This window comes from Vulpes lagopus, chromosome 5 (assembly GCF_018345385.1).
Source record: "Vulpes lagopus strain Blue_001 chromosome 5, ASM1834538v1, whole genome shotgun sequence".
In the NCBI taxonomy this organism is placed as follows: Eukaryota; Metazoa; Chordata; class Mammalia; order Carnivora; family Canidae; genus Vulpes; species Vulpes lagopus.
In genome coordinates, this window is record NC_054828.1 from 67,923,272 (window position 1) to 67,937,180 (window position 13,909).

The 13,909-nt window shown below is 61.1% G+C and overlaps 2 protein-coding genes and 1 long non-coding RNA gene across 15 annotated transcripts; 1 reads left to right on the forward strand and 2 right to left on the reverse strand.

Moving 5' to 3' along the window:
* The first annotated feature begins 626 nt into the window (after positions 1 to 626).
* Positions 627 to 10,552, forward strand: LOC121492073. The gene is made up of 5 exons (XR_005988107.1): positions 627 to 933; positions 3,250 to 3,436; positions 4,700 to 4,832; positions 9,690 to 9,737; positions 10,296 to 10,552. It is a non-coding gene; the product is annotated as an uncharacterized LOC121492073 (long non-coding RNA).
* ARHGEF25 (Rho guanine nucleotide exchange factor 25) lies at positions 990 to 8,544 on the reverse strand. 6 transcript variants are annotated; one of them, XM_041757321.1, is made up of 16 exons: positions 8,090 to 8,544; positions 7,731 to 7,857; positions 5,288 to 5,502; positions 5,056 to 5,151; positions 4,905 to 4,978; positions 4,649 to 4,715; positions 4,348 to 4,451; positions 4,095 to 4,164; positions 3,892 to 3,981; positions 3,717 to 3,809; positions 3,476 to 3,526; positions 3,207 to 3,284; positions 2,803 to 3,003; positions 2,478 to 2,658; positions 2,025 to 2,236; positions 991 to 1,711 (listed from the first exon to the last, which is right to left on the reverse strand). In XM_041757321.1, exons 1-16 carry the CDS (start codon positions 8,186 to 8,188, stop codon positions 1,601 to 1,603), a joined length of 1,869 nt encoding a protein of 622 aa, XP_041613255.1. In that variant the 5' UTR covers positions 8,189 to 8,544; the 3' UTR covers positions 991 to 1,600. The 6 variants fall into 6 exon arrangements, with proteins under 6 accessions (XP_041613257.1, XP_041613255.1, XP_041613256.1 ...); XM_041757322.1 differs by having other exon boundaries at positions 992 to 1,711; positions 7,731 to 7,845; positions 8,090 to 8,528; XM_041757324.1 differs by having other exon boundaries at positions 992 to 1,711; positions 6,459 to 7,845; positions 8,090 to 8,123.
* On the reverse strand, positions 8,584 to 13,545 carry DTX3 (deltex E3 ubiquitin ligase 3). 8 transcript variants are annotated; one of them, XM_041757328.1, is made up of 6 exons: positions 13,389 to 13,545; positions 12,166 to 12,227; positions 11,896 to 11,971; positions 10,787 to 11,522; positions 9,642 to 9,859; positions 8,584 to 9,288 (listed from the first exon to the last, which is right to left on the reverse strand). In XM_041757328.1, the coding sequence occupies exons 3-6, from the start codon at positions 11,922 to 11,924 to the stop codon at positions 9,213 to 9,215; spliced, it is 1,059 nt and encodes a 352-aa protein (XP_041613262.1). In that variant the 5' UTR covers positions 11,925 to 11,971; positions 12,166 to 12,227; positions 13,389 to 13,545; the 3' UTR covers positions 8,584 to 9,212. The 8 variants fall into 8 exon arrangements, with proteins under 8 accessions (XP_041613262.1, XP_041613261.1, XP_041613263.1 ...); XM_041757327.1 differs by having other exon boundaries at positions 12,166 to 12,455; positions 13,389 to 13,542; XM_041757329.1 differs by lacking the exon at positions 13,389 to 13,545 and adding an exon at positions 12,827 to 13,128.
* Between the last annotated feature and the right edge of the window lie 364 nt (positions 13,546 to 13,909).

Sequence of the window (13,909 nt, forward strand, 5' to 3'; positions counted from 1 at the left end):
GATGGGAGGCAGCTACCTTTTCGGATTGGGAAGACAAAGAAGCACCACCCACACCTCTACTGGGAGCTGGGCCTAAATTCCCAGTTCAGGACCTCAGGGGAGATACTGAACAGATAGGAAATTTGGATTTTACTTCTTAGGAGCCAAAAAAACACGAAGTGCCATTTATTACAGTCCAGTGCTATTTACAAAGTTGGCACTCAAAACCACATTTGTGGTTAAATTAAGTTCAAAAGGGTCATGCACCCACCTCATGTACCTCTGCAGTCCCTCAAAAGAGACTAAGGTTCTGAGCTCCAGAATCCTATTTTCTCCATCCCCTCCTCCATTAACAAGAATACTTGGCATCCCTCCCCATCACCCTCTGGTCCCCAGTCCCTGACCCCAAAGCCCTGGGGGTGGGGTACAGTGAGGGTGGGTCTCCCCTCTTCAATTCCTCCTATTGTTCCCCAGAAGTCTTATCTCAGCTGGACGTCCTGTCCCCCCCTTAGCAGTCCCTCCCCCCATTGTCGGCCAGAGGGACCTCAGGCCCACAGGGAGGCTCCAGCTCCTCCTCACCCTCCCACCCCAGCAGCCTATTGTCTGCTGAGGAAGCCCAAGTACACGTGACCAAGCCCAGGGGACAAATGGACACAGTGGACACAGCGATGCCCCAGGACCCAGGACAGGGCATCTGGATATGGATCTCTGCATATTTGGCTTTCTCTGTCCCAGGGGCTATCCCAGAAGTTGGAAGGGGTGAAGACTCCTTTGGGCTGTCCACTCTTGGGTCTGTGCCTCAAAGAAGAACCCCTTCCTGCTCACTACGGATATGCCTTATGACCTCGCAGACCGCAAAAAGGAGACCCAGGGGCCACAAAGGTCCACAGCCCCCAGCATCCTCTCTGCCTTCCCATTCTCCCTCAGCTGAACATGGAGGCCTCAGAAGGAAAGGTACTTGGGCATCTAGTGCTTTAGAATCTGGGTGTTGGGGGGAATGGTGGGAAGTCACATTACACTGGGCTTTTCGGTGGGCTCTAGAATGGAGGCCAGATGGGAGAGAAAGCAAGCAGGGAAAGGGGTAGATCTAACAAGTTCCAGGTATGGACCATGAGATGCTGCAACTGCAGGTGAGAGGCAAAGAGTGACATCTTTTGTCTTCCTGCTGTGTCCTCCTCTCACCAGACCACCTTCCACCAGACCACCTTTGGGCCAGCTGATTTCTCCCCATTGCTTCACCACCCGTCCCTCGGCGGAGACAACAGCCTTAGTGATATCACAAAACCTTTAATCTCAGAAAACTGAAAAAAAAAATCAAAATCAAACCCAATAATTTTTATCTGGCCCCTGCCCCAGCCCTCCCACACACCCACCCACATATCCTCCTTTGGGGGGAACCTGTGATGCATGCATAGGGGTGGGAGCTGAAGGGACCTGTGTTCCTTAAGCAGAAAGAAGTCTTTTTGAGTCTAGGTATCCTCCTCCATGTCAACATCACTCCCAGCCTTGCCCCCCATCCAGACACATCAAGAAGGAATTTTGAGGTGGTGCCAGAAGGATTGCCCTGAAGTTCCTTGGGAAATGGGGTGGCCCGGTCGGCACCACCCCAGGCCTGCGCCCCTTATAGCTCATCTTCATCCAGCTTGGCAAGTCTGGCTTGGCAGGGAGGGGTGTTTGGAACTGGCGGAGCCGGAGAAGGGTCGGGAGCAGCTTGGGGGGTGTCACTGGGTGCCTGAAGAAAGACTCAAGTCAGAGGATTAAAAAGAATTCCAGGAATCCACCCTCACTCCTTTCTTTTGGGTGTATGTCCCTAACCAAGCCACCTCCTCTTGATAGATGCCTTAGATTATCTAAGACAGTCATCTTCTCCAGGGGTTAAACTGGAGAGGGGAGGGTCCGAGCAGGGAAGTGGGAAGGGACAGACAAAAGGCGGGTGGTGGAAGAGAGGAATGATGTGGATGTGGTGGAGGGGGATCTAGGGACCCCATAATAAGAGAGGCCCTCCCCATTCTGCCCCTATAACAAGGGAACTCCACTCCTCATACCTGTGTGTCCAGGGGCAGAGGGGCTCTGGCCACCTCCCCTTTGGGCAGCAGCAGCAGGGAAGGGAGAGAGCCATTGATGGGTGCATGTGTGCTGACCTGGGCCCGGTCTCCAGGGCGCATTCTCCCAGGACTCCCCACCCCAAGCCCTCCTGGCCGCCCCAGGCTGTTGGTCTGGCTCTCTCGTCTCTGATACTCAATGGGTGACTGCAACGCTGGGCAAAGAGAACAGAAGGAAGGGTTACAACACAGACATGTCCTTTCCCCCAAGTGCTCCGCCCACACCATCCTCCCACTTGGCCCCCCTCCCATGAACTGTCAGCCAAAGTAAATAAATTGCCAGGGAGATGGGGAGAAGCTGGGGCCAGAGGGCAAGGATAGGAGATTGGGCAGTGAGGGATTCCGGAGGTCAAAGGGCCAAAGGAGCAGGTCAGGGAGGGAGGGTGAGAGCTTCACCATTGAGAAAGTCCCGCTGACTTTCTAGGATCTGAGCCACTTGCTTGATCCACGCCTGACTCACTGCAGGGTCTGAGGTCTGCAGGATGTAGCGCTGGATCCCGCCCTCTGGCCCTCTGGAGGTCAGTGCAAAGCGGCAGGGGTCACCCTGGAGGTTCCCCTCCAGTCCCAGACAGCTCACCTGGGTTGGCAAATAGGAGATGGCGCCCAAATTATTTAGGCCCTCTGTGGTTCCTGCCCCCTCCAACAAGTCCAAGAGCCAGACATTCCCTCAGAGGCCTCACCCCATCCCAGTCAGGCCCCTCCCTAGTGGTCTCCTCCCCACCTTGATGCTGTTCTTGTACACATATCCGGCCTGTGTTCCACCCCGTACTCCTCCTCCCAGGGCCTCACTGAAGATGACAATTTGCTCGAAGAGGAAGACACGTCTTTCTCGACCTCGGGAGGACAGCAGCCCCCCCGCCTCGGGCTCGGTGACCCAGAATGTGTCCTGGCCTAAGAGCTTCCCCTGAGCAGTCAGTTTGCCCTAGAACCAAAGGGCAGCGATTTTGAGAAAAGAGCAAGAAGAGAAAAGGGCCACACTCTGCTCCTCCCCCCTTCCCCCGATGCTCCCAACCAACCATGGGGTCAGGCCCAGAGGAGGACAGTTCCCCATGAGGACTTCTCCTCGAGGGCTCAGACTAGGACAAAAGAGCCTCGGGCCTCCCATTTCCTGTTCTATCCCCGTACCTCAAACCCCCGAAGTCTCCCCAGGGTCATCATGTCATTGCAGCGCTTGGGTACAAAGCACATGACCTCCACAGCTTGCTGGGTCGCAGGTGAAGAGATGAGCATTGTCATTGTGGAGAAAAAGGCCTCTTCAGACCATGTTTCAACTCTCAACCAGCCTCCCCTAAAAACCAGGCGGCGCATCCGCACCCGAGGAGCTGTGGGAACCCAGGAGACTGGAAAACTAAGAGGTACGTGGTGTGTGTCCTGGCAGATATGGGGGTCCTCACCTCCAGCTCTTCCGTGTCCATGCCAGCTCGACTATAATATTTGAGAAAATCCTAAGATGTAGAAAAGAAATGCTCAGGGAGGTGTTGAGGACACCCTCAGAGACTCTGACATCCTCCCCTGAGGACACAGGTGAGGATGCCCAGGAAGTCTGGGGGGGGGGGGCCTTAGAAACCCTGGGGTGATGAATGAGGAAAGGGGTGTGCCAGCCAGCAGAACCCCCAGGGAACAGGTGGCTCCGACCTTGAGCAACAGCTGGTACTTCATGATCCTCTGCACTGGTTTGATGAGGAGATCATTGAGCTGCAGGCGGTGCCCGAGCTGCTGCCGGAGCTCCTGGGGACAGGGACCGGCGGTTATGCAGCCCGGAGAGCCCGAGGATTCCGGCCCGGTCCCCCCAGGTACCTCGGCCACTGACCTCAAAGTAGCTATCCCCAAATTCTGAGACCACGTGCTCTGACTTGGGCTTATTCTGACAGTACACCACGTACATGTGCAGCCGGCGCTCCTAACAGGTCAAGTTGAAGGGGAGCAAGATGGGTGAGGAGCCAGAGCTTGTCTCCAGGGCACCGACCCACTCCCAAACCCCGCCCCCCGCGGCCCCACCCCCTTAGGCCTCACGTGTTTGATGAACAGCTGAGCCAGCCAATCAGGATCCTCCAGGCAGCGCTGTAGCTCCTGCAGGAAATAGCTGGAGGGGTTGGCAAGAAAAAGGCTGGTCAAATACCCCCACCCCACTCAACTAAGCTGTCTACCTTAGTTGTGCCATTAAGCCACTCCAAATGTTCCTCAGGCGACAACGGGCCCATGGGTAGGTCACAGAGACAACCAGCCACATGCCCTTCCCCCTCACTCTCGGGGATCCACCACTCACTCTCGATGCCACTCATAGATCTGCTGGATGTTCCCAAACACAATCCTGTCACGGCCTCGAAGACACTCCGGGACCCCCTGAGCAGCCATGGTGGCCATGTAACCCTGCAGGAAGGTTGGGGGGCGGGGGGAGGGCAAGAGTGTGGGAGGCCAGCCCTGGTGGGAAAACCGCCTCCCTCCAGAAGTCCAGGAGGCCGGGGTGCGGGGAGGGTGGCACAGAGGAGCACTAGGGCAGATCCTACAGTTAGCCTTGAGCAGAGAGAAAGGGCTGGGCTAGGGCTGGGAAGAGAACGGGGAGCTACCTCCACAATCTGCCCCAAGTCGTCCACATACATTTTCTCTGTCTCTACCAGTTCACTCAAGACATACCTGGGAAGAGAGCAGGAGTGCACATCCTTGGTTTAGCCACTTCCTCCCTCCTGGACTAGAAGCCCCTTCATTACCACAGCCAACCTCAGAGGAAATTCCAAGTATCAAATCTAAAATGTGAGGGATAGTTCTCTGGAAGTTGCACAATGGGTGGGGGGCAGAGGAGAGGGAGTGTGTGGAGACACTTACATACTCCTTTCCAGAGCCGCCTTCTGTTCTTCTTCACTCTCAGGGGCTTGGGACAGAGTTCCCTCTTCAGGTGGCTGGAAGGAAAGAACATCCTAGAGTAAAAAAAAAAAGGATGCTTTTTGGGGAGCCATGCAGACCCACTTCTTCATACCTGCATCTTATCTCCAGGGCCCTCCAACAAAGTGGTCAGCAGGGTCAATTCGGGCAGCTCCTCTCCTGTGGCTAGAGCTGGTTCCAGCACCCAGTTCTGGGAGCCAGAAGTCAAGTGTCAGAAGTCACGGACAGTAGCTACACCTCCCCAGTGACCAGTGGCCCCCAACCTGCCCTCTCTCCCAAGGTCCTTCATGGATGTCCTTCATGCTTCTGTGGTACTCCCTGCTCACCTCATATGGTCCAGCCTGGCCACCTTCTGCCTCAGTTTCCACACTGAGACAATGTTTGGAATGATCCAACCATCTTCTCAGGCCACTGACTGGCCCTGGGGGGCCCGGGGAACAGGGGCCAGAGCTGAGGCCAGAGCTGGGGCCAGAGGGGGCAGCCAGACCTGAAGCAGCTGAAGCTGAGATACTCCCCTCACTGCCAGCAATGGAATAGGATTCTAATGGGGAGTGAGGAAGGGGGGGGGGAGAAAAGGGGCCATAGATATTACTCCAGTTTGAGATTCAGGGTCCCCAGGGAGCTCCCAGAGGCTCCTCTTCATGATGCTGAGCCCTCTCTCCCAGGGCCCACTCTTTTGCCATCCTCATTTGAGTTCGCCAGGATAGAAAATTTCACCCGGGCACCCTTGGGAGGAAGGACAGTAAACACCTGGGCTCTCAAGGCCTGGAACCTCCAGTTATATGTGGAGGCTCCCCCATATCCTGAGCATGCCATAGATATGGAGGGGCAGCCATCTGGGCAGCCACTGGAAGCTGGGGGTAGCCATCTGCTCTCCTACAAGCCGCCCCCTTCCAATGGGCACAGACCATTCCCTGAGAAGGTGGGGGGGGTAGAACTAAAAGCCCATCTGCTACCCCCAGACCCCTCCTGCACCAGTTGGAGTAGTCACTGTAAAAAGACTTCTGCAGCCCATCTCCCCAACGCATGCACAAACCCAATGGGGTGGGGGGCGGGGGGAGGCAAGTGAGGAGAGCTCATCAGGGTCATCTTTGCCCTGGGCTCAGGAACAGAGGATCTGAGATTTGTCATAAAGCCTCTGGGAGACCCTCATCCTCCATCCCTCTGTCTGTCTTCAGATCTGAAGTAGATTCTCAGCAAAAGGATTTAAGGAAGATCCGGTCCTAGGCCCAGGGGATTGTGGATGGATTTTTCTCATACCCTGTTGACTACAAGACAGAGAGAAGAGTTTCCTACCCCTTCCCCAATTTCTTTAACTTGATCAGATAAAAAATTTGCAGGCAGAAGGGATCTTGGAGGTCTACTAAGTCACTTTCCTGGAAAACGCAGGTACAAGTCTCCAGCCTCTAAATCCCTGGCGCCAGGTCGACCTGCGGCCCTGAACCCTCGGCCCGCCCCCCCCCCCCTCAACGCTGGGCCCTCCGACCTCTCACTCACCACGACCCCCCCGGGCGAAGCAGCAGCCGCATTTTGCCAGCACTTTTCGGATCACGTGGGGACAGGCACAGCGACCCCCCTTGTGCCCCCCCCGCATGGCGCCCGGGCCCCCCCGCACCCCCCGCCCGGGCCGGCCATGCAGGGGGAATCACGGGGGGCGGGGGGACGGCGCAGGGCGCACACCCCCCTCCCTCCTAGCCCGCTCCAGGCTGGGGGAGGGGGCAGGGAGGGAACCGGGAGGGGGCGTCCAGGGGTAGGCGGAAGCCGGGGCTGGGGGCGCCGGGGCCCCGGGGAGCGGGCGGCGCGGGGCCGGGCGGCTAGCGCGGCGGGGAGGGTTTCCGGAACCCGGGCGGTGCGGGGCCGGGGTCCAGCTGTCCGGCGGGGCGGGGCGGGGCGGGGCCGGGCTGCGGCGGCCGCTCCAGCCCCGGCTCCGGCCCCTCGGGCTTGGCGGGGCTCTAGGCCCGGGCTGGGAGGGGCGGGGGCCGACTCCCCGAGTCCCCGGCGCTGCGCGGGTCCCGGCCGAGCCGCGAGCCGAATAACAGGCCGGGCCGCGGTGCCGCCGCGGGGAGGGGCCTCTGCGGCCCGGCTCCGCCCTCTCCCTCCGGTTCCCCTCCAGCCTGCGCCGGGCTCCGGCCCCAGTCCCCCTCCCCCAGGCACCGCCGCGTTCCCACTCCACGTCCCCACCGCCTCCGCCTCCCCTCTCCAGCCTCGGCTCCCCGCCCCGTCCCCCTCCCTCCCCTCTCGGGCTCCCGACTGCGGAGAGCGGGGTGGGGGCGAGCCGGGCGGCGGGGTCTGCCCAGGTCGCCCCTCCGCCTCGGCGGCGGAGAGGGGTGCGGATGGATGGGCCCGGGCCGCGGGGAGGCGTGCTGCGGGCTGGGACCGTCCCCAGCCCGGCAGGGGTGGACAAGCCACCCCCCCCGCCATTCGGGGAGCGGGAATGGGGAGCTCTGCGGGGAACACGGCCCAGGGGCCGCCCTCCCGCCAACCTTGCTCCCCTCCAGGCCCCGGGACTCCGGCTGAGGCTAATCACCAATTAAGGCGAAGTCCCGGCGGCCGGGCTGGCGGGGGGCCAGGGGTGGGGCGCGGGGACACAGCCGCGGGATCGGGTGACGTGGGGGACACACAGGACTAGGGGGCGAGAAGCGTGGAGGGCTCGGCACTTAGATGGGTCCCGCGCAGTTTGGATGCAAACCTTGACGCGAGCAAGGGCGGCATTACTTGAATTGGGCGCAGGGCGGTAGCTGGGCCCCACCCCGCCCCCCAGCTTCTTACCGGGCAGCGGCGCCCAGGCGGGGACCCCACGCTCGCGCTCCCCCTTCTGATCACCCTCGGGACAGTCCGACTCTGTCTCAGTCCCTCCCGGCCCTAGGGGGCCTCTGCTCGGGGGCTGTGGGAAAGACTGGTGGTAGGGAACCGCCCTCAGCACAGGGCCTCGACCTCCCGCGTCGCCCTCCTCCTGTCAAATCCACATTGTTGTAAAAGGGTCGCCTAGGCCGGGCTGCAGGGAGCCGTTCGCCCAGACCGGGGCCCCGAACTCCCGGGGTGCGGCGACCGGGTAAACTGAGCTGTGGGGTGCAGACCTCCTGAGGCGCCCTAAAGGTTCCCGACCCCACCGTGGTCCCCTTTCTTACCCCCTCCGGCCCGGGGAGGGCGCATGCGCGCAGCATACCCCCCATGACCCCCAGGATCCGGTCAGTGCGGCCAGGGGCCGGGCGGTCCGGGGGCTTCATGCTGGACCCCTACCCTGCTCCAAGTTTCAGGGCCGAGGGGGCACGGAAGCTGGGGGGCTCTCCGCCTGCGTGCGTCCGGGGAGTTGCAGCTGTGGAATCCGCCCCCTGCCCGGCTCCGCCCTCACTCCCACCCCAGCCAAACTTCTCAAAGGAGTAGGGTTGTTCCTTTCTCTACCACAACCCAAGTTCCACGACGAGCCACCCCTCTTAGTCCCGATTCCGACGTGGATGCGTCGGGAGCCCACTGAGCACTTGCCGTGTCCCAGGCTCTCTGGAGGCCAGGACTGGGGAGACGCGCGGGGATTTACCCGATCACCACCCCTTCCCTTTCTCAGCGGGTTCCGCTCCCCACCCCACCCCCACCCGGGGCCACAGAACAGAACGGGTGTGGCAGAGAGAGTTGCATATTTTACTTTATTTTTATTAAATTAAAAGCTACAGTCTGGCGGCGATTCCAGAACAGGGTAAGGAGGCTCCTTATAGGGGGCAGAGAAGAGCAGGAGACGGACTGACGGAGACGGAGACACAGGAGAGAAGGACAGGTTAAGGTGGAAGGGGGACTGGTTCTGAGAAACACACACGGCTGGCTCCTGGGGGGGCGGGGGGCTCACCTCAGCCCCATTGCCCCTCCCCCACGCCGAAGCTCAGCAGTAGAGCAGTGGGCTCCAGAGACCTTCCCTCCCCACCCAGGTCCTTTCTTAGCTTAGTCACTGGAGCACAGCACATACCAGAAAAAGCCAAGGGCAATGGAGGGGGTAGGGAGACTGGGAGTATGTACATGGGGAGGTGGGGAGCAGAGCCTGGGAGATCCCCCTCCCAGAAGGGAGGGGCTCTCACTGCACAGAAGCACTTGGCCTGGGGGAGAGGACAGGGGAGGGGATTGCCCCCTCCCTCTCTGAACTCCTTCCCCAGTCAGACTAGTCCCCTGTTAGTGTGGCATGGGGGGGGGGGCAGAGGGAGAGAGAACAGAGGCTTCCGCTGGGTCCTACGGAGAAAGGCAAGGGCTTGGCAGAGGGGAAGTCCTTCAGTCGTCTGTGATACCCTTGGCTCTCAGCTCCTCTTGCACCCGGGTCAGGTAGGTGGGGTCCGGGTACCCAAACCTGGGAGCAAAGAGAGATGAAGATCAGGATTAGCCATTCCAGCTGCCTCATCTTAGCCTCATGCTCTCCCTCATTCTGGGGGCCCCGTTCCAGCTGCTCCCCACTTCCCCTGAGCATAGCCAATCCTGAGATAACTTAGCCCACTTCTGCTTATTTTTGTAGATTAAGCTGGGCATATCGGGCCAGGTGGAATGTAGAGACACTGGGATGGAAGAGATGGCTGGGATAGTTTGGGGGTGGTCCTCTCTAGTTAGGAGGCTCTAGGAGAGAGGGGGTGGCTGTCATTCCCTGGAGTGAAAATAGAGAGAAGGGGAGGAGCCAAGGGAGGGAAAGGAAATGAAGGAGGGTCGCACAGCTGGGGTCCTCCTGTGCAGCTGGTCTTGTGGTGAATGTCGTTCCAGGTGATGACATTCGGTCTCCCTGTGGTCATGGACGTGCCGATAGTGAAGGTGAGACGCTGGTCAAATGCCTTGCGGAACAGGGTCAGCACCTTGTTGCCCTCGGGGCAGTCCGGGAGGTAGGCCACCCGTGTGGTGCCAGGGTACCGAACTCCTGGGTTTGGGTGTTCAGCCTGGGACGAAGGGGAAGCAGAGAGGACAGTGAGCAGCTGGGCACATGAAGGCCCGTGATGCCAACCGAGGGTCATCCTGGCCCACTGGCCGCCTGTGCACCCCCAGCTAATGCTGACGGGGCAGCAACGGGCCGACAGCTTTTCAAGGAGGGAGAGACTTCCTTGAAAGGTTTGGACAGCAGGAGCCCATTTTTGGACGAAATCCTTACTACTAAGGAAGTTCCTTCTGCTGCCTCAATCTCTCAAGTCTCAGTTCAGCAACAAATGGATTCTCAAAAGTGATGGCAAGCCGCTCGCTCATCCTCACTCACCAGATAAGTCAGCAGAAATGTGAAGACAGAATAATCTCTCTTTGTCTTCCCCTCTCCACCTGAAAACACTCCCAGCGCTTCTAAGCCTGCCTAGCCCGGGCCACTTTCCCATTACTCTCCTTCAGAGCTTCCTCAGCCCTCTGCAAACCAGGCCTGGAAATTACCCTTGCATGGTCAAGCAGGAGACACCTAGAGGCTCTCGACCACTCCTGGTTTAACCTCCCACTGTCAACAAGATTTTCCTCTCATCAGTCTGGAACAAAGCAGCACTCATTGCTCTGTGAAGAGGGTCAGATCCCTTCCCGCTAGGCCTGCCTGCACCTGAGCCACCGTCTCCACAGAATTCACCTCTGCCAAGAATAGCTGTTGTCATCCAAGTTCACCGAGGCAAGAGCCTTTCTCTCCTACCTGAGTTTCATATGTGCCATGGAGTCGTGAGCTAGAAAAGCTGGGCCTGAAGATGGGGGACCAGCTAGCTCCAGGGCACGGGGTGCGAAGGCATGCTGGGAGGCGGCAAGACTACATCACATCTAACAAACACACTCCCCTTCACCCAGGTTTCCTAGGTCAGAGAACACACTTGGGGAAGACCGAAGGGCACGGCAGGTCTTCTTACCCCCTGGACACCGGGCGGGAAGACGTACTGGATGACAATGGTGCCGTACTTCTCATAGCTGGGCAGTAGGAGTGTGGCGTCCTTAGAGACCAGCATGCGCCCATTCTGGGGCTGGTTGCCCACCAGCTGCCCATAGAAGCGGCCACACATGGGACAAGCCTTTTTCACCTGCAGGGCCCGGGTGATGCAGCCCTCACAGAACGAGTGCCGGCACTTCTCCAAGGTCTTGGCGTTCTGGATCTCCCCCAGACAGATGGGGCAGGTGCTCTCCTGCTCCTCAGCCTCCTCCCGAAGGCGGGGAGGAAGTGGAGGGGGGAGGGGAGGAGGAGGAGGGGGAAGCCCCCGAGCCCCTGGGGGCAGGAGCGGGGCTGCTCGCAGAGGAGGAGGGGGCGGCCCTGGGCGGTGCAGCTCAGGGTGCTCCCCGCCACCCCCCAAAGCCAGGCAGCCCATAAGCTCGCCCTGCCTCTGAGCTTTTTTCAGCTCTTTCTCGGCCTCTTTTAGCAGCCCCTTGAGCGCCTTCCGGGCCAGGTAGAGCCCGTTGGGGGGGGCCGGGGGAGGGCCCTGCGGGGACAGCTGCAGGACGTAGATATCAGAAGTCTCGCCATCGATGAGGATGGACACACGGTGCTCCTCCCGAAGCCGGGCCAGCCGGGCTGGGGTCTCCTTGCTCAGGAAGTCCCACACAGGCTTGGAGACAGTCACTTTATTCTTGCAGGTGCCTCCACAGGCTGCCATTCTGGACAGGACGAACGACACTGCCCCCAGGGTGAAAGGGACTCAGGGTGGGGGGTCCCCATTTGACAAAATCTGTGCCTACTACCTCAGGTTGCTTTCGGGCCCTTTATCACCTCTAGTGTCCCACAGTCCAACCCTGACTCCTCGCCACCCCAGCTGATTTTCTGTCTCAGAGCTCTTATCTTTCAAATCCTAGCATCCACTAAAGAGCAAGAAAGTTTCTATGACTTTATTATTATCATCGTCTGAGCCAAGCAGCAGTCTTGGTTCTGTTTCCACTCCTCCCAAGATCACAGAAACAATCTGGCCCTCCTCCCTCTGGGGGGGGGGGGGGATCCAGCTTCTTTAAAGGGGAGGGAGACTTTTTTACTTACTTTGATCCTGAACAGCTTAGAATTGGCATGCAGGCTCGCTCCACTGTCCCTGCTTCCTACTTGTCAGCTGTGAGACCTGGTGGGTGGAAGGGAAAAGGAGGGAAGGTGAGATACCCCCGTACCCACTTTCCGCATGCTCCAACCCAGCAGCCCAGGTAACAGAAGACTGGGAACCCGGGTGTAAGTTACTGGGAATGGGATTACTTGGCACATGGAATGGAGGAAACCAATTTAAAGGTGAAAGCTGAGTTCCCCTTGGGAGGCAGATACCTGGAAAGCCCATGGACGGGAGCAGTAGAAACCCCTCTATTGCCACACTCAGCTGACTAGGACTGGGGGAAGGGGGAGGGTAGAAAGGAAAGGGTTATGATGACAAAGGTGACCGTGCCCCCCTCACCCCCACTCCGCCAGCAGCCCAGAAACAAAACAAAAACTCCTCTTCCATTTCCTCTCCTTCTCTCCTGCAGAGCTGCATCCCCAGCCTCTCCCAAGTTGCTAAAGGTGGAACTTCAGCATGCTAACTTTCCTCTTCTCCCCAGCTCTGAGGCTCTCAAGAAGGCCTAGGGCGCAGATGAGAGAAGTCAGGAAGGGAAAAGCCCCCCCCCCCACAGGTCTTTCTTGCCACCTGCCTCGGATCACACGGGTGAGAAGCTTTCCTACGCTCCCCAAGTCCTCACCCTGCCCTACGTCCCCCCACAATTCAGCCCCCGTCGCTAGGGAGCCTTCCTTGCGGGCCAACCCAGGGTCCCTTCTGCGGAAGTCTGTTTGGAGGCGGGCAAAGCGGCAACAGCCCCTAAGCAACCAGGTTCTTGCTGTCGCCTTCATAACCCCGCGCCTGGAGCAGTAGGGCCGGCAGCGACCGGGCCTGCAGGCGGGAGGGTGCGGCTCCGCGGGGCTCGGCTGGAGGAGCCGGGGCTCCCCCGAGTCTTACCGGGTGCGGCTACAGAGCTGTCCCTACAACGCCTCCAAAGGTGGCTCAAATAGAAAGGGGCCGCCAGTGTGGCCTCAACTCCTGGACTGATCCCAAGGGGAGCGGCTGTGCGGCTCCGTCACAGTCCCCTCCGGGCCACATGCACCTCGAGGCCGAGAGAGTGAGGCCGCGGCCCCGGAACCTCCGCTCGTGCTGCGCATCCAAGGCCGCGGGGCCCGGGACCTCGGGGTCCTGGCTCCGGTCCCGCCGGCTCGGGAGCGGGGGCGGGTGCTGGGCCGCGACCCCGCGGGGCGGGGCGGGGCGGGGCGCGGGGCGCGGGCGGGGGCGGGGGCGCGGGCGCGGGCGTGGGCGCGGGCTGCTCGGCGGCGGCCCGGACCCGCGAGGCGCGGAAGCAGGCCCGCGTCGGCCTGTCGCCGGGTCGGGCCCGCGGGCGGGGAGCCTGCCGCGGGGGCGCCGCCCGCCAGCCCAGGTGCGGGCCGCGGCGCGGGGGGCGCGGGGCGGCGCGGGGCCGGCGGGGGGCGCGGGCGCGGGCGCGGGGGTGTGGGGCGCCGGGCTCACCTACCTCCCGTCAGCGCCGCCATTGCCGGTCACATGACTGAGGCTGTTGCCGGGATGACGGTCGGGGCCTTAGCAACAAGGGGGGGCGGCCCGGGGGGCGGGGGGCTCCGCCGAGGGTGCGGGCCGGCGCGAGGGCGGCCCCGGGGCGGCGGGGGGCGGGGGCTGCGCCCCGGGACGGGGACGGGGACGCGACGGGGGCGGAGGCGGAGCGCGGGCGGCGGCGGGGCGGGGGCGGGGCGGGGCCGGGCGCGGCCTGGGTCGCTGCCCTCCCGGGACCCCTCGGCCCTCGCGGCGGGGCGCCTTCCGCGGGGGGGCGGGGGCGCGGAGCCCGGTGCGGCCTGGGTCGCGCCCGCCCTCCGCCCTTGCAGCGGGCTGCGGGTGCCTTCCGCGGGGGGGCGGTTCTCTGATCCGCCTGCTGCTGCTAGAAGCGCCGAGGAACCATCTAGGACGGGCAGAGCCACAGTAAGGAAAGCCCTGGTCCTGGAGGAGGAGAACCACCCCCACACTATTTCCATCCCTCCCCGG

Bases quoted from the DNA above. Each gene is read 5' to 3' on its own strand.
- ARHGEF25 (XM_041757321.1), bottom strand. From the start codon at position 8,188: ATGAAGCCCCCGGACCGCCCGGCCCCTGGCCGCACTGACCGGATCCTG. The intron at 3,982-4,094 runs GTGAGGCCTAAG...TTGACCTGTTAG, and splicing joins CTCAGCTGTTCATCAAACAC to GAGCGCCGGCTGCACATGTA. The intron at 2,659-2,802 runs GTGGGGAGGAGA...TTGCCAACCCAG, and splicing joins TGTACAAGAACAGCATCAAG to GTGAGCTGTCTGGGACTGGA.
- DTX3 (XM_041757328.1), bottom strand. From the start codon at position 11,924: ATGCCAATTCTAAGCTGTTCAGGATCAAA. The intron at 9,860-10,786 runs GTAAGAAGACCT...CCTTCGTCCCAG, and splicing joins TCCCGCCCGGTGTCCAGGGG to GCTGAACACCCAAACCCAGG. The intron at 9,289-9,641 runs GTGCGACCCTCC...CTTTGCTCCCAG, and splicing joins TGCACAGGAGGACCCCAGCT to GTTTGGGTACCCGGACCCCA.